Raw genomic sequence first — 21612 nt, 5'->3', positions numbered from 1 at the left:
TTTTGTTACGTTACAGCCTTATTCTAAACTGGATTAAAAAAGACACATCAATCTACACACTATACCCCATAATGACAAAGCAAAAACAGATTTATCGAAATCCTTGCAGATTTATTACAATAAAAAACATAAATACCTTATTTACATAAGTATTCAGACCCTTTGCTATGAGATTCGAAATTGAGCTCAGGTCAAAACAAAAGTATTTTGTCATATGACCCGAATACAGCAGGTGAATACAACGCAGTTTTAAGAAATAATACCTAAAAAATAAGAAATAAAAGTAACAAATACTTAAAGAGCAGCAGTAAAATAACAGTGGAGGGGGGTGCAAACTTAATGATGGTGTTGGAGTCGTGCCTGGCCATGCAGTCATGAGTGAACAGGGAGTACAGGAGGGGACTGAGCACGCACCCCTGAGGGGCCCCCGTGTTGAGGATCAGCGTGGCGGATGTGTTGTTACCTACCCTTACCACCTGGGGGCGGCCCGTCAGGAAGTCCAGGATCCAGTTGCAGAGGGAGGTGTTTAGCCCCAGGGTCCTTACCTTAGTGATGACCTTAGAGTGCACTATGGTATTAAACGCTGAGCTGTAGTCTGCATTCTCACATAGGTGTTCCTCTTGTCCATGTGGGAAAGGGCAGTGTGGAGTGCAATAGAGATTGCATCATCTGTGGATCTGTTGGGGCGGTATGCAAATTGGAGTGGGTCTAGGGTTTCTGGGATAATGGTGTTGATGTGAGCCATGAACAGCCTTTCAAAGCACTTCATGGCTACAGATGTGAGTGCTACGGGTCGGTAGTCATTTAGGCAGGTTACTTTAGTGTTCTTGGACACAGGGACTACGGTGGCCTGCTTGAAACATATTGGTATTACAGACTCAGATAGGGAGAGTTTGAAAATGTCAGTGAAGACACTTGCTAGTTATGTACGCTCAAGTTTTCTGTTTTTTTTGGTCTTATTTCTTGTTTGTTTCACAAGAACAAATATTGTGCATCTTCAAAGTGGTAGGCATGTTGTGTAAATCAAATGATACAAACCCCCCAAAAATGCATTTTAATGCCAGGTTGTAAGGCAACAAAATAGGAAAATTGCCAAGGGGGGTGAATACTTTAGCAAGCCACTGTAGCATCAATCCTCCTGTAGTTCATCATGTCCTCTAAGGTACCTTCCATCCTCCTGTAGATCATCATGTCCTCTATGGCACCTTCCATCCTCCTGTAGATCATCATGTCCTCTATGGTACCATCCATCCTCCTGTAGTTCATCATGTCCTCTATAGTACCTTCCATCCTCCTGTAGATCATCATGTCCTCTATGGTACCTTCCATCCTCCTGTAGTTCATCATGTCCTCTATAGTACCTTCCATCCTCCTGTAGTTCATCATGTCCTCTATGGTACTTTACCTTCCATCCTCCTGTAGATCATCATGGCCTCTATAGTACCTTCCATCCTCCTGTAGATCATCATGTCCTCTATAGTACCTTCCATCCTCCTGTAGATCATCATGTCCTCTATGGTACCTTCCATCCTCCTGTAGTTCATCATGTCCTCTATAGTACCTTCCATCCTCCTGTAGATCATCATGTCCTCTATAGTACCTTCCATCCTCCTGTAGATCATCATGTCCTCTATAGTACCTTCCATCCTCCTGTAGATCATCATGTCCTCTATGGTACCTTCCATCCTCCTGTAGTTCATCATGTCTTCTATAGTACCTTCCATCCTCCTGTAGATCATCATGTCCTCTATAGTACCTTCCATCCTCCTGTAGATCATCATGTCCTCTATGGTACCTTCCATCATCCTGTAGTTCATCATGTCCTCTATGGTACCTTCCATCCTCCTGTAGATCATCATGTCCTCTATAGTACCTTCCATCCTCCTGTAGATCATCATGTCCTCTATAGTACCTTCCATCCTCCTGTAGATCATCATGTCCTCTATGGTACTTTACCTTCCATCCTCCTGTAGATCATCATGTCCTCTATAGTACCTTCCATCCTCCTGTAGTTCATCATGTCCTCTGTGGTACCTTCCATCCTCCTGTAGATCATCATGTCCTCTATGGTACCTTCCATCCTCCTGTAGTTCATCATGTCCTCTATGGTACCATCCATCCTCCTGTAGTTCATCATGTCCTCTATAGTACCTTCCATCCTCCTGTAGTTCATCATGTCCTCTATGGTACCATCCATCCTCCTGTAGTTCATCATGTCCTCTATAGTACCTTCCATCCTCCTGTAGTTCATCATGTCCTCTATGGTACTTTACCTTCCATCCTCCTGTAGTTCATCATGTCCTCTATGGTACTTTACCTTCCATCCTCCTGTAGTTCATCATGTCCTCTATGGTACCTTCCATCCTCCTGTAGTTCATCATGTCCTCTATGGTACCTTCCATCCTCCTGTAGTTCATCATGTCCTCTATAGTACCTTCCATCCTCCTGTAGTTCATCATGTCCTCTATGGTACTGTACCATCCATCCTCCTGTAGTTCATCATGTCCTCTATGGTACCTTCCATCCTCCTGTAGTTCATCATGTCCTCTATAGTACCTTCCATCCTCCTGTAGTTCATCATGTCCTCTATGGTACTTTACCTTCCATCCTCCTGTAGTTCATCATGTCCTCTATGGTACTTTACCTTCCATCCTCCTGTAGTTCATCATGTCCTCTATGGTACCTTCCATCCTCCTGTAGTTCATCATGTCCTCTATGGTACCTTCCATCCTCCTGTAGTTCATCATGTCCTCTATGGTATCTTCCATCCTCCTGTAGTTCATCATGTCCTCTATGGTACCTTCCATCCTCCTGTAGTTCATCATGTCCTCTATGGTACCTTCCATCCTCCTGTAGTTCATCATGTCCTCTATGGTACCTTCCATCATCCTGTAGTTCATCATGTCCTCTATAGTACCTTCCATCCTCCTGTAGTTCATCATGTCCTCTATGGTACCTTCCATCCTCCTGTAGATCATCATGTCCTCTATGGTACCTTCCATCCTCCTGTAGATCATCATGTCCTCTATGGTACCTTCCATCCTCCTGTAGTTCATCATGTCCTCTATAGTACCTTCCATCCTCCTGTAGTTCATCATGTCCTCTATGGTACCTTCCATCCTCCTGTAGTTCATCATGTCCTCTATAGTACCTTCCATCCTCCTGTAGTTCATCATGTCCTCTATGGTACCTTCCATCCTCTGGTACTTCATCATGTCCTCTATAGTACCTTCCATCATCCTGTAGTTCATCATGTCCTCTATGGTACCTTCCATCCTCCTGTAGTTCATCATGTCCTCTATGGTACCTTCCATCCTCCTGTAGTTCATCATGTCCTCTATAGTACCTTCCATCCTCCTGTAGATCATCATGTCCTCTATAGTACCTTCCATCCTCCTGTAGATCATTATGTCCTCTATAGTACCTTCCATCCTCCTGTAGATCATCATGTCCTCTATGGTACCTTCCATCCTCCTGTAGATCATCATGTCCTCTATGGTACCTTCCATCCTCCTGTAGTTCATCATGTCCTCTATGGTACCTTCCATCCTCCTGTAGTTCATCATGTCCTCTATGGTACCTTCCATCCTCCTGTAGTTCATCATGTCCTCTATGGTACCTTCCATCCTCCTGTAGATCATCATGTCCTCTATGGTACCATCCATCCTCCTGTAGTTCATCATGTCCTCTATGGAACCTTCCATCCTCCTGTAGATCATCATGTCCTCTATGGTACCAGATCATCATGTCCTCTATAGTACCTTCCATCCTCCTGTAGTTCATCTGAAACTAGCAATTGTTTTTAATAGAAGATGGTAGTCATTTCTTATTAATCTTAATGCAGTTTTATTAATTAATGGATTATAAGACACTCAAAAAGGCATACACACAACTAATACACTCAACATCAGTGTGCATAGCTACACTCACGACAATGGAAAATCACACACGTATTGAAAATCCATTTAGGAATAGTCATTTTGAAAATCCATTTAGGAATAGTCATTTTGAAAATCCATTTAGGAATAGTCATTTTGAAAATCCTGTAGTGGAATTGTACTGTGTCTCTTTCTGCTTTTTCAGTGTCTCATACTTATCATACATGTTTGACCTGTTGCGTACTTAGAAATATGCCTGTTGTAGACCGACAGGGTGTCTGAGGTTTGCTCTCAGAAGGTCGGCTCAGCGGGAGTGGAAATATTGGCTGAACGCCCAGACTGTTGTTGCCAGGTGTTCTCCTCCTCTGCAGCTGGTCTCTGGGAGCAAACGCTTTAATGAAAAAGGATGCACTTGGCTATCTTTGTGTAACCCGTAGCGATAGTATAAATATGCTGAGTGAATTTCCACGACAATCCATGTAGACAGTCATTTTTAAAATCCATTTAGACATCATTTTAAAACATTCTTATGATGTATTCATTTTTCTTGAACGTTAATAAAGATGGCTAATAAATATGTGCTCCATGTGAAGTTTTCATCTCCTAATTGACAAATTAATTGGCAAATTAGTCAGGATTTACCAGCTAATTTATGTCTTGTAGAAGATTTTCCATCAGATGCATGAAGCCAATTATCTATGAATGTAGATCTCATTGTATTTCATTACGGATAGCTGGAGTTTCATATTTTGAACTGCTCGTTGCCTTGGTAACCTCTTGTTTGTTTCATTTGAGAATGTTTACACTACCTTTAAAGGGATAGTTAACTCAAAAACGATATTTTTACATTTTGTTCATTACACCAATGTTAATACAATCCCAAAAACCTGTGCAGTATGTCAGCAGTGAAGTTTTCAAGATATAAGTCGACTCATTTCAGATTATACCACTATTGAAGACTGCAGTTCTTCTGCTTAGTTTTCATTGATTGAGAACTAAGCTTGCGGAAGTGCTGTTGATGGCTTGTGGCAGTGCTGTTGATGGCTTGTGGCAGTGCTGTTGATCAATTAGACATGTATGACATCATAACTCATTCACGCAAGCAGATGCTACCGCAGAGTTGGCCAGACGTTGTCATGGGTTCTTTCCAAACACTCTGGATCCTAGACTTCTAAAATATATATATATTTTTTTTTTAAAGATAACTACTGTACCTACCCCTACTACCAGGTTCTCTCTCTGTCCTTCTCTGTCTCTATAGGCTATATCCTCGGTCAACCCCCCTGCCCATTCCCCTGCAGGAATAAGAATTCAGCAGCAGAGTGGAGGAAAACGCAAGACTTTGAAAGAAAAATAAGAAAACGTCAAAAGAAACAGCAACTGGTCAAGAGGAGGGGCTGCCTAAGCCATGGGAAAACAGAACAGCAAGCTACGGCCGGAGGTGCTTAACGACCTGCGCGAGAACACAGAGTTCACCGACCACGAGCTCCAGGAGTGGTACCGAGGCTTCCTCAAAGACTGCCCCATGGGCCACCTGACTGTGGAAGAGTTCAAGAAGATCTACGCCAACTTCTTCCCTTACGGTGATGCCTCCAAATTTTCAGAGCACGTCTTCCGCACGTTTGACACCAACGCAGACGGGACGATAGACTTCCGGGAGTTCATCATCGCGCTGAGCGTTACGTCGCGCGGCAAGCTGGAGCAGAAGCTCAAGTGGGCCTTCAGCATGTACGACCTGGACGGGAACGGCTACATCAGCCGCGCGGAGATGCTGGAGATCGTACAGGTCAGTCTCGAGCACCTATGTTCCACCGGTGTATTGTAGCATCGTTATACTTTAGGGTGTGACGTCATTTCAATGCCTGTATCCATTTGTATTTTATTTTATGGACTTCAAGGGCCTAAAAACACACTAAGATTTTAACGTCACACTGTAGACTAGAGCATTGTATGACTGAATTTAGAATCAACATCTTCCCCTTCCTCTCTTGGAATGTGTTCACTTCTCTATTCTCTTGAATTTCTGTTGACCAAACCAGGTCTTTTGAGTGCTGGAGAATAATTTAGCAGCAGCTGGTTCTAAAATCAACACAATGACCTATGGATTATAGAAATGACTCATTCTTGTGGAAGCTAATAGACTGCAGAGCATTCACACCAACACAGAAGCGTCAAAACACAGCATCTATCACATAGTAAGAAGACACAGTGCTAATCAATGTATCCCTCATTTATCCACCTTAAAGCTAGAATCTGCAGTTGCTACATCCAGTTTTGGATTTACTGTGTGAATGTACAGTCTCTACTACGAACCTCTTAGCGTAACTGTTAAGGTGTTGGCTTGACAGACGTGGGATCCGGGTTCGAGTCCCATTTGGGGCTTCTACCCGAATTCACTACATTGGTGTCAGAAGTGGGATGGCGCATTTTGTTATATTTCAGTCTTCTGTGATGGGTATAAAGTGCAATATTGGGATGCAAACTCAAAAAGGTAATACATTTCAACTCTATATCTGTAATGGTACAGGTGTCTTCGTTTTTTAAAGACCATAACCATGTGTGTGAGGTGTGTACTTTTCTTTAGTACAGTCGTGGTCAAAAGTTTTGAGAATGACACAAATATTAATTTCCACAAAGTCTGCTGCCTCAGTTTTTATGATGGCAATTTGCATATACTCCAGAATGTTATGAACAGTGATCAGATGAATTGCAACTAATTGCAAAGTCCCTCTTTGCCATGAAAATGAAAATCCCCCAAAAACATTTTGCACAGTGAGGTGAAGACTTTTGGTGGATGGCCTGGTGTCAAGAAGTGTAGCGAGGAAGCCACTTCTCTCCAGGAAAAACATCGGGGACAGACTGATATTCTACAAAAGGTACAGGGATTGGACTGTTGAGGACTGGGATAGTCATTTTCTCTGATGAATCACCTTTCCGATTGTTTGGGGCATCCGGAAAAAAGGTTGTCCGGAGAAGACAAGGTGAGCGCTACCATCAGTCCTGTGTCATGCCAACAGTAAAGCATCCTGAGACCATTCATGTGTGGGGTTGCTTCTCAGCCAAGGGAGTGGGCTCACTCACAATTTTGCCTAAGAACACAGCCATGAATAAAAAAATGGTACCAACACATCCTCCGAGAGCAACTTCTCCCAACCATCCAAGAACAGTTTGGTGACGACCAATGCCTTTTCCAGCATGATGGAGCACCTTGCCATAAGGCAAAAGTGATAACTAAGTGGCTCGGGGAACAAAACATCGACATTTTGGGTCCATGGCCAGGAAACTCCCCAGACCTTAATCCCACTGAGAACTTGTGGTTGATCCTCAAGAGGCGGGTGGACAAACAAAAACCCACAAATTCTGACAAACTCCAAGCATTGATTATGCAAGAATTGGCTGCCATCAGTCAGGATGTGGCCCAGAAGTTAATTGACAGTATGCCAGGACGGATTGCAGAGGTCTTGAAAAAGAAGGGTCAACACTGCAAATATTGACTCTGCATAAACTTAATGTAATTGTCAATAAAAGCCTTTGACACTTACGGAATGCTTGTAATTATACTTCAGTATACCATAGTAACATCTGACAAAAATATCTAAAAACACTGAAGCAGCAAACTTTGTGAAGACCAATACTTGTGTCATTCTCAAAACTTTTGACCACAACTGTTGATTTGTTTAAGACTACCAAGGAACACTTTGTGACCCTGATTTAGCCCACTGGAATAAAAAGGTCAAGCCAACATCTAGCGAGCTCGTCAAGAAGTCATATGACGCAAAACGCATCATACTGTGACACTTTCTGTGTTTTGAAAGTTATATATATTGAAAACTTGGTTTAGGCAATCCCCCCCCACCAAATACACACACACACACACAACCAGACATTGATTGATTGGAGACAGCTTGTGTCAATTATAGAACATTTCCTAGGATTTTCTGCCTGCAGCAACACTAGTGGATAATGCTAGAAATACCGGTAAAAGCACTGTGCCACAAAAAGTGCATCAAAAAGCATGGCCCCTACTCATGAGCTTAGTCCAACTGTCGTACCCCATCAGATCCTAAATATCAGCTTGTTTTACTCCAATGTTTGTAAACAATACAAATGTAAACAAAACATGGTTAAAACTATAATTTCCGGTCAGTCCTGTTATCCATAGCTCTATGAATTTGAGGGGTTATACTGTACGTATACATCCTTCAGCTTTTTAACAAAACAGAGGCGGGGTGTCTGCTTTGTTATTGTTTCAATTAAATAGCTTTAACTCTCTACCCCTATGGTCCTCTTTCTATCCATCTATGTGCCATCTCCCTAGGCCATCTACAAAATGGTGTCCTCTGTCATGAAGATGCCAGAGGACGAGTCCACGCCTGAGAAGAGGACAGACAAGATATTCAGACAGATGGACTCAAACAATGATGGTGAGGAACCCTGCACGGGATTCGTCCCAAATGGCACCCTATTGTCCAAATACAGAGAATAGGGTTCCGTTTGGTACTATATAGGGAACAGGGTCCCATTTGGGACTATATAGAGAATAGGGTCCCATTGGGGACTATATAGGGAAGAGTGTGCCATTGAGGACATTACCAACCCAGGACTTTTTAGTGCAGGCCGTCACTATTAAGTGGTTTCTTCTGCAGGGCTATTCAACTACCGGCCCATAAAGGGATAAACTGTACTGCTGGTTTTCCTTTCTCCCTGATAGTTTGATAGTTTGATAGCAATGATTTTGAAGGACAGAATCAAAACCATAAGTGTTCCTGCACAGAATTTAATAGGCCGGCTTTATTTTCTCAATAGTCTAAAAGTGGCGCCCTCCATCTTTATTTGTGAAGGCAGAAGAAACATGGACTCCGACTATAGCGACCTTAACTCAACATCTAGCGACCCCGTCAAGGGGTTCGGATCTCTTGGCGTAACAGCTATGTTGGGCTGATAGTCATTGGAAGGGAGTTTGAGTGTGTGTGTGATCCCTGAGGGAATTTAACCACTTGACCTTGGCCTTGCTCAAGCCACACTCCTATCAACTGAGCCAAACAGGCTAAGTGATGGCTTCCAACTGAGCCAAACAGGCTAAGTGATGGCTTCCAACTGAGCCACACAGGCTAAGTGATGGCTTCCAACTGAGCCACACAGGCTAAGTGATGGCTTCCAACTGAGCCACACAGGCTAAGTGATGGCTTCCAACTGAGCCACACAGGCTAAGTGATGGCTTCCAACTGAGCCACACAGGCTAAGTGATGGCTTCCAACTGAGCCACACAGGCTAAGTGATGGCTCCCAACTGAGCCACACAGGCTAAGTGATGGCTTCCAACTGAGCCACACAGGCTAAGTGATGGCTTCCAACTGAGCCACACAGGCTAAGTGATGGCTTCCAACTGAGCCAAACAGGCTAAGTGATGGCTTCTAACTGAGCCACACAGGCTAAGTGATGGCTTCCAACTGAGCCACACAGGCTAAGTGATGGCTTCCAACTGAGCCACACAGGCTAAGTGATGGCCTCCAACTGAGCCAAACAGGCTAAGTGATAGCTTCCAACTGAGCCACACAGGCTAAGTGATGGCTTCCAACTGAGCCACACAGGCTAAGTGATGGCTTCCAACTGAGCCACACAGGCTAAGTGATGGCTTCCAACTGAGCCACACAGGCTAAGTGATGGCTTCCAACTGAGCCACACAGGCTAAGTGATGGCTTCCAACTAAGCCACACAGGCTAAGTGATGGCTTCCAACTGAGCCACACAGGCTAAGTGATAGCTTCCAACTGAGCCACACAGGCTAAGTGATAGCTTCCAACTGAGCCAAACAGGCTAAGTGATGGCTTCCAACTGAGCCACACAGGCTAAGTGATGGCTTCCAACTGAGCCACACAGGCTAAGTGATAGCTTCCAACTGAGCCACACAGGCTAAGTGATGGCTTCCAACTGAGCCACACAGGCTAAGTGATGGCTTCCAACTGAGCCACACAGGCTAAGTGATAGCTTCCAACTGAGCCACACAGGCTAAGTGATAGCTTCCAATAGTCCAGTTCGGCTGCATCAGTGCAGAAGAGGGAAATGAGTGTATGAGAGAGCGCCATTTTAGACTAATGGGATGCACGCCTTTCTCTGCCTCCACCAATTAGTTCTTACCTCAGTGTTTTAACCAATATATATATATTTTTTTTTTTACCTCTGATGAATAACCAAGTTCCTCATCCAATCCTGTGGCTTGTTACTGCAGGTAGGCTGTCTCTGGAGGAATTCATCAAAGGTGCCAAGAGTGACCCGTCCATAGTCTGCCTGTTACAGTGTGACCCCAGCAGTGCCGGTCAGTTCTGAACACACACACACACACACAGAGACACCTACTACTTTCAAGCCCACTGTCACATGACTATGGAGATTATATAAATATTGTAATTATTATTACTGTTGTTTTGAAGATCATTTGATTTGTACTGTTACAGTTCCATTTCAATCCATAGAAGGATAATGTTTCTAAAATGTAATCATTTTCATATTGTATTTTACTGTAAATGTAATTTGTGTCCACACGTTTTGGTCTGCAAGTATGTTTAAGTATGCTGATAGTGTTTGCTGTGCAGAAATTACATCCAGAATGAACAGAAGTATTGAATATACAGTATCAAGCCCCTGAGAAAGGCCCTGGGAAAGACTTACAAGACTCTTTGTTGCCAGCTGACAACGACAAATGTGGTATTTATTTTGTTTTATTGCAAGAACATTTTGTTAAGTTCATATGGTTAAATTCACCATAAGTTTTTAGGCCCTGTGATTTTGAATGTGCGGCTAACTGATACAACCTGTTTCCACTAGCATTGCTACATTCTCGAAAAATGCTAGCCAGGAGAATCTGAACGTTGGTTAATAAACAGCTAACATCTGGGAGCAAAAAACTACAGGGAAGATGAGAATAAAACTTCTAAATAATAATTACTTTAACCTCAAACACTCCTTTTCTTTTTTTGTGAAGGGGTTTGGCTTGAAATGTGTCTGTTAAAACTAATAGTACCTCTAATGCTGTTTTGCTGTGTTGAGTTTTGTGACGTGACAAAACTTTCCTATACCTACTGCCAAATTAGTGTTAGTAGAATTGAAAATAAAGTGTACTGTTATGTCAACAACCCTCCAACTAGAGTCATGACCATTATTCTTCATTCTTTCTTTGTCACGATTTCGTCGTATCCGTGGACACCACACTTCCTGCCTGCTACCTGGCAACCGAACGTTAGAGCTTCCTGTACTCCTCCTCCTACCAGGGGAGAGGGAGACAATAGATGATTGATTGATTGCATTTTGGGTCTAGAAAATACAAATATCCCCTTACCGTTTGACTGGGTGTAAAAAATATATATATATATATATATATATATATATATCACCTCACCGTTTGACAGGGTGTAGATCACTGATGCATTGAAAGTGTCGCCTGCTCCGAGCGTGTCCACGAGGGCCTCCGGTGGAAAAGCATCTGAGTGGACCACTATGCCATCAGGACCCATCGCATCTGCCCCTTTCTCTGCCCAGGCACATATGAGGACAGCCCTGGAAGCCACAGTAAGCCTACTTTCAGGTGTTTAGACTACAATGGCAAACTGGATCAGAATATGAAGAGTTAACAGTAGCATATAGTTTTAGACTGCACACACCACAGCCCTCTTCTGTCTATCTGTCTCTACCTGCCTGCATGTGTCCCTCGCTCTCTTCTTCCTCCTCCTCCTCTCTGTGTGTCCCACTCACCCCTCGCCCTCTTCTTCCTCCTCCTCCTCTCTGTGTGTCCCACTCACCCCCCTCACTCTCTTCTTCCTCTTCCTCCTCTCTGTGTGTCCCACTCACCCCTCGCCCTCTTCTTCCTCCTCCTCCTCTCTGTGTGTCCCACTCACCCCTCGCCCTCTTCTTCCTCCTCCTCCTCCTCTCTGTGTGTCCCACTCACCCCTCGCCCTCTTCTTCCTCCTCCTCCTCTCTGTGTGTCCCACTCACCCCTCGCCCTCTTCTTCCTCCTCCTCCTCCTCTCTGTGTCCCACTCACCCCCTCACTCTCTTCTTCCTCTTCCTCCTCCTCCTCTCTGTGTGTCCCACTGACCCCTCGCTCTCTTCTTCCTCCTCCTCCTCTCTGTGTGTCCCACTCACCCCTCGCTCTCTTCTTCCTCCTCCTCCTCTCTGTGTGTCCCACTCACCCCTCACTCTCTTCTTCCTCTTCCTCCTCTCTGTGTGTCCCACTCACCCCCCGCCCTCTTCCTCCTCCTCCTCCTCCTCTCTGTGTGTCCCACTCACCCCCCGCCCTCTTCCTCCTCCTCCTCCTCCTCTCTGTGTGTCCCACTCACCCCTCACTCTCTTCTTCCTCCTCCTCCTCTCTGTGTGTCCCACTCACCCCTCACTCTCTTCTTCCTCTTCCTCCTCCTCCTCTCTGTGTGTCCCACTCACCCTTTCTTCACTCTGTGGTAGAGGCCCTTCAGCGCACTGGCAGCAGAGTGGAAGCCAAAGTGCATGGCCACATCCTTACTGACAAACACCTGGAGAGGAGAGGAGAGGAGAGGAGAGGAGAGGAGAGGAGAGGAGAGGAGAGGAGAGGAGAGGAGAGGAGAGGAGAGGAGAGGAGAGGAGAGGAGAGGAGAGGAGAGGAGAGGAGAGGAGAGGAGAGGAGAGGAGAGGAGAGGAGAGGAGAGGAGAGGAGAGGAGAGGAGAGGAGACGTTGCTTCAGGTCTGGTACAGGGCAGTGTTATGACAGTTACAGGTTTGGTAATGCCCTCTTCGATTGCCAGCAATGACATAATCAGAATGAATAGGGATTAACTATCATTCTATGCATGTTATTTAAAATCATATAATGCATGTGCTGCTATTGCTTACATAGTAACACAGTGAAAACTCAACTTGTAAATGCAAACTATGAATCATGAATACATTGTCTTATAAGGCCATTTGGGCGGGGCATCCTGAAGACGCAACACACTCCCATAATAAAATATATCAAAATCAATCTCCAAACCTGTAGAGAATGCTGAACATGTTTTGGGAATTAAATGACATCATTCAACATTCCTACAGAGCATTGTCTGTCTAGACGTTGTCTGGAGGCATTGTTCCAGAGTGTTATGGGTGATACTCATGCTATCAGTGAGGGCGTCGTACCACATCGCCATAGCGAAAGAGCTGGTACAGAGGCTCCCTGGTCTTCTCTATCTCCACGGATACGGTGATCCTGTGTTGCTGTGGCAACGTGCTGTTAGACAGCTCCACCCGTTGGATCATCTTCACCTGCTCCTCAGCATTACGGCCCTGTCGTGTGACAAACATGTTATAAACGTGACCATAACCTATCATGGATGTTACACTGTTGGTCGTGTTTATAACATGTTTGTTTTATTTTTAAGTGTTATAAACTGTACATGACACAAAACGGTTGAACCATGATTACATTTTTTAAGTCAATGTTAAAGGGGCAATACGGCAGTTCAAATCACAAAAGTGGACACCCCGCCACCTTTTTAGATAAACAGTTTAGGGATGGGGCTGGAGAAATGTAACCACTCACAAATTCATAGACAGGGCTATGGATGAAAGAACTGATCATCCATGACATTAAAATGATCGTTTTAACCATGTGTTTTACAATTACATTGTTTACAAACGATGGCGTAAAACAAGCTTATATTTGGGGTTATGATGTGGTTAGACAGCTGCACTAAGCTCATGAGGCATATATAAGTTATATTCTTCAAAAATCAATCGCTATATATCATTATTTTAAAAGTCCAAGCAATCGATTGCTCCTTTAACCTCTGAGTAGCGTATCCGGACGACTGTGTGATCACGCTCTCCGTAGCCGATGTGAGCAAGACCTTTAAACAGGTCAACATTCACAAGGCCGCAGGGCCAGATGGATTACCAGGACGTGTACTCTGAGCATGCACTGACCAACTGTCTTCACTGACATTTTCAATCTCTCCCTGACAAAGTCTGTAATAACTACATGTTTCAAGCAGACCACCATAGTCCCTGTGCCCAAGAAAGCGAAGGTAACCTGCCTAAATTACTACCGCCCCGTAGCACTCACGTCGGTAGACATGAAGTGCTTTGAAAGGCTGGTCATGGCTCACATTAACACCATCATCCCGGAAACCCTAGACCCACTCCAATTCGCATACCGTCCCAACAGATCCACAGATCACGCAATCTCAATTGCACTCCACACTGCCCTTTCCCACCTGGACAAAAGGAACACCTATGTGAGAATGCTGTTCATTGACTACAGCTCAGTGTTCAACACCATAGTAACCACAAAGCTCATCACTAAGCTAAGGACCCTGAGACTAAACACCTCCCTCTGCAACTGGATCCTGGACTTCCTGACGGGCCACCCCCAGGTGGTAAGGGTAGGCAACAACACATCTGCCATGCTGATCCTCAACACGGGGGCCCCTCAGGGGTGGGTCCCCAGATCCTCAAAAAGTTATACACTGCACCATCGAGAGCATCCTGACCGGTTGCATCACCGCCTGGTATGGCAACTGCTTGGCATCCGGCTGTAAGGCACTACAGAGGGTAGTGCGTACGGCCCAGTACATCACTGGGGCCAAGCTTCCTGCCATCCAGGACCTCTATTCCAGGCGGTGTCAGAGGAAGGCCCTAAAAATTTTCAAAGACTCCAATCACCCAAGTCATAGACCGTTCTCTCTGCTACCGCATGGCAAGCGGTACCGGAGTGCCAAGTCTAGGTCCAAAAGGCTCCTTAACAGCTTCTACCCACAAGCCATAAGACTGCTGAACAATTAATCAAATGGCCACCCAAAGAATTTGCATTTGTTTTTAGACTGCTGCTACTCACTGTTTATTATCTATGCATTGTCACTTTACCCCTACCTATATGTACAAATTACTTCGACTAACCTGTACCCCCGCACATTGACTCGGTACCGGTACCTCCTGTATATAGCCTCGTTATTGTTATTTTATTGTGTTATTATTATTTTTATTTTTTTACTTTAGATTATTTAGTAAATATTTTCTTAACTCTTTTCTTAAAACTGCATTGTTGGTTAAGGGCTTGTAAGTAAGCATTTCACTGTAAGGTCTACACCTGTTGTATTCGGCGCGTGTGACAAATATAAATGTATTTGATTTATGAGGTCAATGTTAACCTCTGTGTGATTAAATCTAGAGTAGAGTGTTCTATAACCTCTTTGTGAGCTCACCTCCCAGTGGATCCATTTGTACTGACTGAGATCTACCTTAGAGAAGTCTGCTGCTGACACGTCAGCCAGGTTTCTGAGAGAGAGAGGGGGAGGGGTAAGAGAGGGAAAGAGAGGGGAGAAGAGAGGGAGAGGGGGAAGAGAGAGAGGGGAGAGTTGGAGAGAGGGGGAGGAGGGGAAAAAAGAGAGAGACAACGGGAGTTCCTTTTGTAAACTAAACTATTATTAACCTTATTGGATAGGCAACCTGGACTCAGGGGCAGCTGTAACATGGTAAATGTAAATCCGGGACACAATTAGTAGGATACCGAATTGCAATTCGTACAATATGCAACGAATTTGCAGAACATATATTATGTTACGAATTCCAATTTGTTATAGCTAATGTTAGCTAGGTGGCTAACACTAACATTAGCTAGCTTGCTAACGTTAGCTAGGCTAGGGGTTAGGGTTAGGGTTAGGGGTTAGGAGTTAGGTGAAGGTTAGGGGAAGGGTTAGCTAAGTAGCTAAAAAAGTAGTAAGTAGTTACAAAGTAGCTAATTAGCAAACATTCAAAAGTTGTCTGTGATGAGATTCGAACATGCAACCTTTGGGTTGCTACATATTTGCGTTATATGCCTGCCCATCCACCCTGACCAACCACCCTACTTTAGTTTTTGCCTTAAGTAACCGTCTGTCTTATGTAAACAGACCAAACGTAACATATCATACGAATTTGAGTGTCCCAGATTTACCTTTACTATGGTACGTCTAGTCTATGAGACCGGGCTGGGGTAGGAAATCAAGCCAGCTGAATAGATATAGAATATAATGAGAAAAGTTAGGCTCCTGAATTCATAATCAAAAACTGGGAGGAGGGGAGGGTGTCAATCTCAAATCCGATTGGATGTCATGTTACACCATAGAGCCCTAGAAATGCACCCTACCAAGTTTGACAGAAAACACATCCTGAAACGAGGGAAAGTTCATACTCCTACCCTACTTCTCCATGGAAATCACATCGCATCACATGATCCAGTATTATCAATGGATGAAATGACATTGTGACAACAACACATTAAGCATGCAGTGATTGAATTGGTAGAATTAGAGATGAGCCCCAGAATTAACCCATGCAGCGCCACTGCAGACAGACTCCCCCCTAACCCTACGTTTATGGGACATACTGATACAAACTGTAAAGCTGATTGCCTCAAACAATTGCTAGTGTATCATGGCTTTAACTGGCTCCTGAGTAACATCCATCTAGTTCTGGGTGACTTTAACCTTCCTACGTCTGCCTTTGACTCATTTCTCTCTGCCTCCTTCTTTCCACTCCTTTCCTCTTTTGACCTCACCCTCTCACCGTCCCCCCCCCTACTCACAAGGCAGGCAATACGCTTGACCTCATCTTTACTAGATGCTGTTCTTCTACTAATCTCACTGCAACTCCCCTCCAAGTCTCCGACCACTACTTCGTATCCTTTTCTCTCTCGCTCTCCTCCAACACTACTCACTCTGCCCCTACTCAGTTGGTAATGTGCTGTCGCAACCTTCGCTCTCTCTCTCCCGCTACTCTCTCCTCTTCCATCCTATCATCGCTTCCCTCTGCTAAATCCTCCCTCCGATCTCCTGATTCTGCCTCCTCAACCCTCCTCTCTTCCCTTTCTGCATCTTTTGACTCTCTATGTCCCCTATCCTCCCAGCCGGCTCGGTCCTCCCCTCCTGCTCCATGGCTTGACGACTCATTGCGAGTCATGGAGGAAAACTAGACTCCCTGCGGACCTGTCATGTTTTCACTCCCTCCTCTCTACATTCTCTTTTTCTGTTTCTGCTGCTAAAGCCATTTTCTACCACTCTAAATTTCAAGCCTCTGCCTCTAACCCTAGGAAGCTCTTTGCCGCCACCTCCTCCCTGCTGAATCCTCCTCCTCCTCTCCCTCCCTCCCTCCTCCCTCTCTGTGGATGACTTTGTCAACCATTTTGAAAAGTAGGTTGACGACATCCGATCCTCATTTATTACGTAAAATGACACCGCTGGTCCTGCTCACACTGCCCTACCCTATGCTTTGACTTCTTTCTCCCCTCTCTCTCCAGATGAAATCTTGCGACTTGTGACGGCCGGCCGCCCAACAACCTGCTCGCTTGACCCTATCCCCTCCTCTCTTCTCCAGGCCATTTCCGGAGACCTTCTCCCTTACCTCACCTCGCTCATCAACTCATCCTTGACCGCTGGCCATGTCCCTTCCGTCTTCAAGAGAGCGAGAGTTGCACCCCTCCTCAAAAAACCTACACTCGATCCCTCCGATGTCACAAACTATAGACCAGTATCCCTTCTTTCTTTTCTCTCCAAAACTCTTGAGCGTGCCGTCTCTAGCCAACTCTCCTGCTAGCTCTCTCAGAATGACCTTCTTGATCCAAACCAGTCAGGTTTCAAGACTGGTCATTCAACTGAGACTGCTCTTCTCTGTGTCACAGAGGCTCTCCGCACTGCTAAAGCTAACTCTCTCTCCTCTGCTCTTATCCTTCTAGACCTATCTGCTGCCTTTGATACTGTGAACCATCAGATCCTCCTCTCCACCCTCTCCGTGTTGGGCATCTCCGGCGCTGCTCACTCTTGGATTGCGTCCTACCTGACAGGTCGCTCCTACCAGGTGGCGTGGCGAGAATCTGTCTCCGCACCACGTGCTCTCACCACTGGTGTCCCCCAGGGCTCAGTTCTAGGCCCTCCCATATTCTCTCTATACACCAAGTCACTTGGCTCTTTCATATCCTCACATGGTCTCTCCTATCATTGCTACGCAGACGACACACAATTCATTTTCTCCTTTCCCCCTTCTGATAACCAGGTGGCGAATCGCATCTCTGCATGTCTGAAAGACATATCAGTATGGATGTCGGATCACCACCTCAAGCTGAACCTCGGCAAGACGGAGCTGATCTTCCTCCCGGGGAAGGAGTGCCCGCTCCATGATCTCGCCATCACAGTTGACAACTCCATTGTGTCCTCCTCCCAGAGTGCAAAGAACCTTGGCGTGACCCTGGACAACACCCTGTCGTTCTCCGCTAACATCAAAGCGGAGACCCGATCATGCAGGTTCATGCTCTACAACATTCGCAGAGTACGACCCTACCTTACATAGAAAGCGGCACAGGTCCTAATCCAGGCACTTGTCATCTCCCGTCTGGATTACTGCAACTCGCTGTTGGCTGGGCTCCCTGCCTGTGCCATTAAACCCCTACAACTCATCCAGAATGCCGCAGCCCGTCTGGTGTTCAGCCTTCCCAAGTTCTCTCATGTCACCCCGCTCCTCCGCACACTCCACTGGCTTCCAGTTGAGGCTCGCATCTACTACAAGACCATGGTGCTTGCCTACGGAGCTGTGAGGGGAACGGCACCTCCTTACCTTCAGGCTCTGATCAGACCCTACACCCAAACGAGGGCACTACGTTCATCCACCTCTGGCCTGCTAGTCCCCCTACCTCTACGGAAGCACAGTTCCCGCTCAGCCCAGTCAAAGCTATTCGCTGCTCTGGCACCCCAATGGTGGAACAAGCTCCCCCACGACGCCAGGACAGCAGTGTCACTGACCACCTTCCGGAGACACTTGAAACCCTACCTCTTTAAGGAATACCTGGAATAGTATAAAAGTAATCCTTCTACACCCCTCCCCCACATCCCCATAAAAAATAAGTGGTTGTCCCACTGGCTATCATAAGTTGAATGCACCAATTTGTAAGTCGCTCTGGATAAGAGCATCTGCTAAATGACGTCAATGTAAACGTAAATGTAGACTGTAATGAATATCTCACTCACTAATTATTAACTCACTCACTTGGCTCAGGAAGTTTGGCTAAGATTGACAATCTTACAACACCCTTTGAACTGATATTGTGAGGCAGTTATCTGGCTACAGCCTTGTGTGACTCTCCACGTCTCCATTCTGGCTCTATTCTACTGCAGTGGAGCAGCCATCCCGTATTAGACCCAAACACGGCATTATAGGATCCAGCGCCGGATCCTCCGCCACGTGTGTGTCTTACGTGTCGGAGAGCACGACTGTGCGTGAGCCGCTCGGGGGACACACCACGCAACACGCACACGGGTTCTCCCCATCCCGCTGCCAGGCAACGGACGAAATGTCCACCCCACAGCGCGAGAAATCCCCCACGATGAAGCTGACAGAGTAGGGAGACAGACAGACAGACAGACACAAGCACCCCTCAATGAACCCAATGATAATGATACTACATACATCATCATTACATAATTATTGTAATAAATAATGATCATAATAACAATGATACATAGCACGTGTTTCCTCTGCCCTGAAGGGAGGGAGCGGGGTACATTTGCTGCAGACTGGGAGACCAGGGCATAACCTATGACCTCTGAGAAGCATACCTGGGAGAGGGGGTAGAGCATGGGGGTTAGTGGGGACAGGTTTCCACCTAGTGGTAGAGACAGGGATAGCAGCACAGGAGAGCCCAAGTGGAGAAGTGAGCAAGTGAGTGTGAGTGAGGATTTAGGGAGGGGAACTGAATTGAACCTACACACACAGGTCATTGCAAGTGTTTGTGCGCACACACAAACACACACACACAAACCTGTTCATGTGGAGGATGGTGCGGGTGCCCGTGGTCACATTGCTTATGATCATAGAGGTAGGGAAGGAGCTGTGAGGGTGTTCTGATAGGAGAGAGATGTCAATCTGGTACTTCTGAAAGTCACCTAGTATGAATCTGTGGGATATAATCACTGTATAAGAAAGAGAGACATCTAGATAGATAGACAGACAGACAGACAGTCAGTCAGACAGTCAGACAGACAGTTGTTGTTGTTGCTGTTGAGATCCATTACTGTTCTCGATCATTGCACCACGACCTCAGGGAAAAACTGGAATACATTATCGCTGATCATGACAGATTCGGAAGATGTCTTTGTAACACCAAAAAGGACATGAAATAACAAAAAAAAATAGCATGCCTTAATTGATTCTACCTAAACACATTAAATAAATCCCCAAAGGTAGACATAAGATGATAGAATAAAAGATGTGTTAATTCTTTTTCATAATGATCCATTTGAGTTTGTCAGATGTAATATCTGTTTATTTACAACAAGCTACTTACTCTGCAACATGCCCAGGCGCTAGGGACCCCATGAACGCACAGGGAGCGCCAAGCAGTGACAGCACCGTGCACGAGTTGGACGCGTTCCCGCCACGCTGCCATCGTTGAGACAAACACCTGTGCGCGAATGCAGAGGCATGGATGAATAACAGACAGCTGTAATATCTTTTTTTTTTCCCTTCTTTTTTTTTTCTGGGGGGTAGATCAGCTTTAATATTGCAGATAGATTGTAACTTCCATCAATGTAATTGTCTGCATCACTTCCAATCACCCATATGTTTTTTTTTTCTTGCAAATATACACACATATATATATATATATATACAGACATATAAATAAATACATATACACATATCCTTTTTTAAAAATATATATTTCCCTTTATTACTTTCCAACCCCACCACCCCTTCCCTAATTGGAGTAAACTAGTGAACAACAATGCTTAGGCCTCTACTTCCAGCTTATATATACACTATATACATTTTATGGACACAGTCAATTTTACAATAATTATATTTTGTTTGTTCTTTCTCCTGAACTTCCTCTACCCTCAACCTCTCTGATCATTTTCATGATGTCCATCCGGTTTGCTTCCATATGCCATTTATTTCTAACTGTGCTCTTTCACAGCTGTAATATCTTAGTTTAGGTAGTATCTATGACTGCCCTCTGTCAAATCATTAATTTGCTGTTGTGAATTAAGTGACTAGTGTAGCAATCTTGAAACAACGGCTTTCATGTTTCTTTACGGGCTAGTGTAGTGCAAGTAGGATATCTAAGTAGGCTTAGGCGTGAAGAATGTGAGATCGAAGTTGTCAACATAAAACCATCACTTCATTATGATTTTTGCAAGCCAGTGGTACGGCAAAGTGTGCAGTTCGTTTACAAGTGCATCTTTCACAGCCCCTAGCTCTAACCTTAACCCTTACTCTAACCTTAACCATAACCCTTACCCAACCCTTAACCATTTTAAATGTAAACTTCAATAGGTTTGGGACGTACCAAGGATCCCGCATAGCGATTACCTTTTTTTTTTTTTTTAGGAGAGGCGTGCGCAGGCGCAGAGCTATATTCGCTCCGCTCCGTAATCATTAAACGGGTGTGTGTGTTTTTAGGACTGTAGCTATGTAATTGAAACGGTAAATGCACTAGAGATGATGAGTGTGCATTCGGTATGAAACAACACGTACCTGGTGTCAGTGTCCTCTTCCGGGTACTTGTCCACTACATTGACAATATCCAGACATACCAGCCCGATGCACAGTATCTTTTTGTCACCCATGTTCCCTGCGTGAAATAACGCGACTTTGAACTTCGGATACAATGTTGCTCATATCACACTTGTGTGGTCTTTGAACCCCAGTGAGCTGATCATCAATAGGGCGAAAACGAGCACCGTCTGGCTCTGCGTTGCTGAGCGTGTGC

The 21612-nt window shown here is 45.1% G+C and overlaps 2 protein-coding genes across 4 annotated transcripts in view; one reads left to right on the top strand and one right to left on the bottom strand.

Annotated features, from left to right (window-relative positions):
- The window catches only part of LOC311145834 (hippocalcin-like protein 1), an 18720-nt gene extending 8141 nt beyond the window's left edge, over positions 1 to 10579 (top strand). Inside the window, exons 2-4 of the mRNA XM_084182160.1 lie at positions 5140 to 5664; positions 8197 to 8302; positions 10106 to 10579. Of these exons, the coding sequence (XP_084038286.1) occupies positions 5287 to 5664; positions 8197 to 8302; positions 10106 to 10203 (582 nt within the window). The 5' untranslated portion in view covers positions 5140 to 5286 and the 3' untranslated portion in view covers positions 10204 to 10579. The remainder of the gene's footprint in view (positions 1 to 5139; positions 5665 to 8196; positions 8303 to 10105) is intronic.
- On the bottom strand, positions 10580 to 21612 carry khk (ketohexokinase). 3 transcript variants are annotated; one of them, XM_084182157.1, is made up of 9 exons: positions 21378 to 21608; positions 20188 to 20304; positions 19663 to 19797; positions 19099 to 19233; positions 15080 to 15152; positions 13017 to 13163; positions 12309 to 12397; positions 11273 to 11430; positions 10580 to 11137 (listed from the first exon to the last, which is right to left on the bottom strand). In XM_084182157.1, the coding sequence occupies exons 1-9, from the start codon at positions 21467 to 21469 to the stop codon at positions 11040 to 11042; spliced, it is 1044 nt and encodes a 347-aa protein (XP_084038283.1). In that variant the 5' UTR covers positions 21470 to 21608; the 3' UTR covers positions 10580 to 11039. The 3 variants fall into 3 exon arrangements, with proteins under 3 accessions (XP_084038283.1, XP_084038285.1, XP_084038284.1); XM_084182159.1 differs by lacking the exon at positions 19099 to 19233 and having other exon boundaries at positions 21378 to 21612; XM_084182158.1 differs by lacking the exon at positions 19663 to 19797 and having other exon boundaries at positions 21378 to 21543.

Source organism: Coregonus lavaretus (assembly GCF_964263955.1).
Source record: "Coregonus lavaretus genome assembly, chromosome: 18".
Classification (NCBI taxonomy): domain Eukaryota; kingdom Metazoa; phylum Chordata; class Actinopteri; order Salmoniformes; family Salmonidae; genus Coregonus; species Coregonus lavaretus.
The sequence above is the reverse complement of the archived record's forward strand: the minus strand, read 5'-3'. Positions and strand labels throughout refer to the sequence as shown.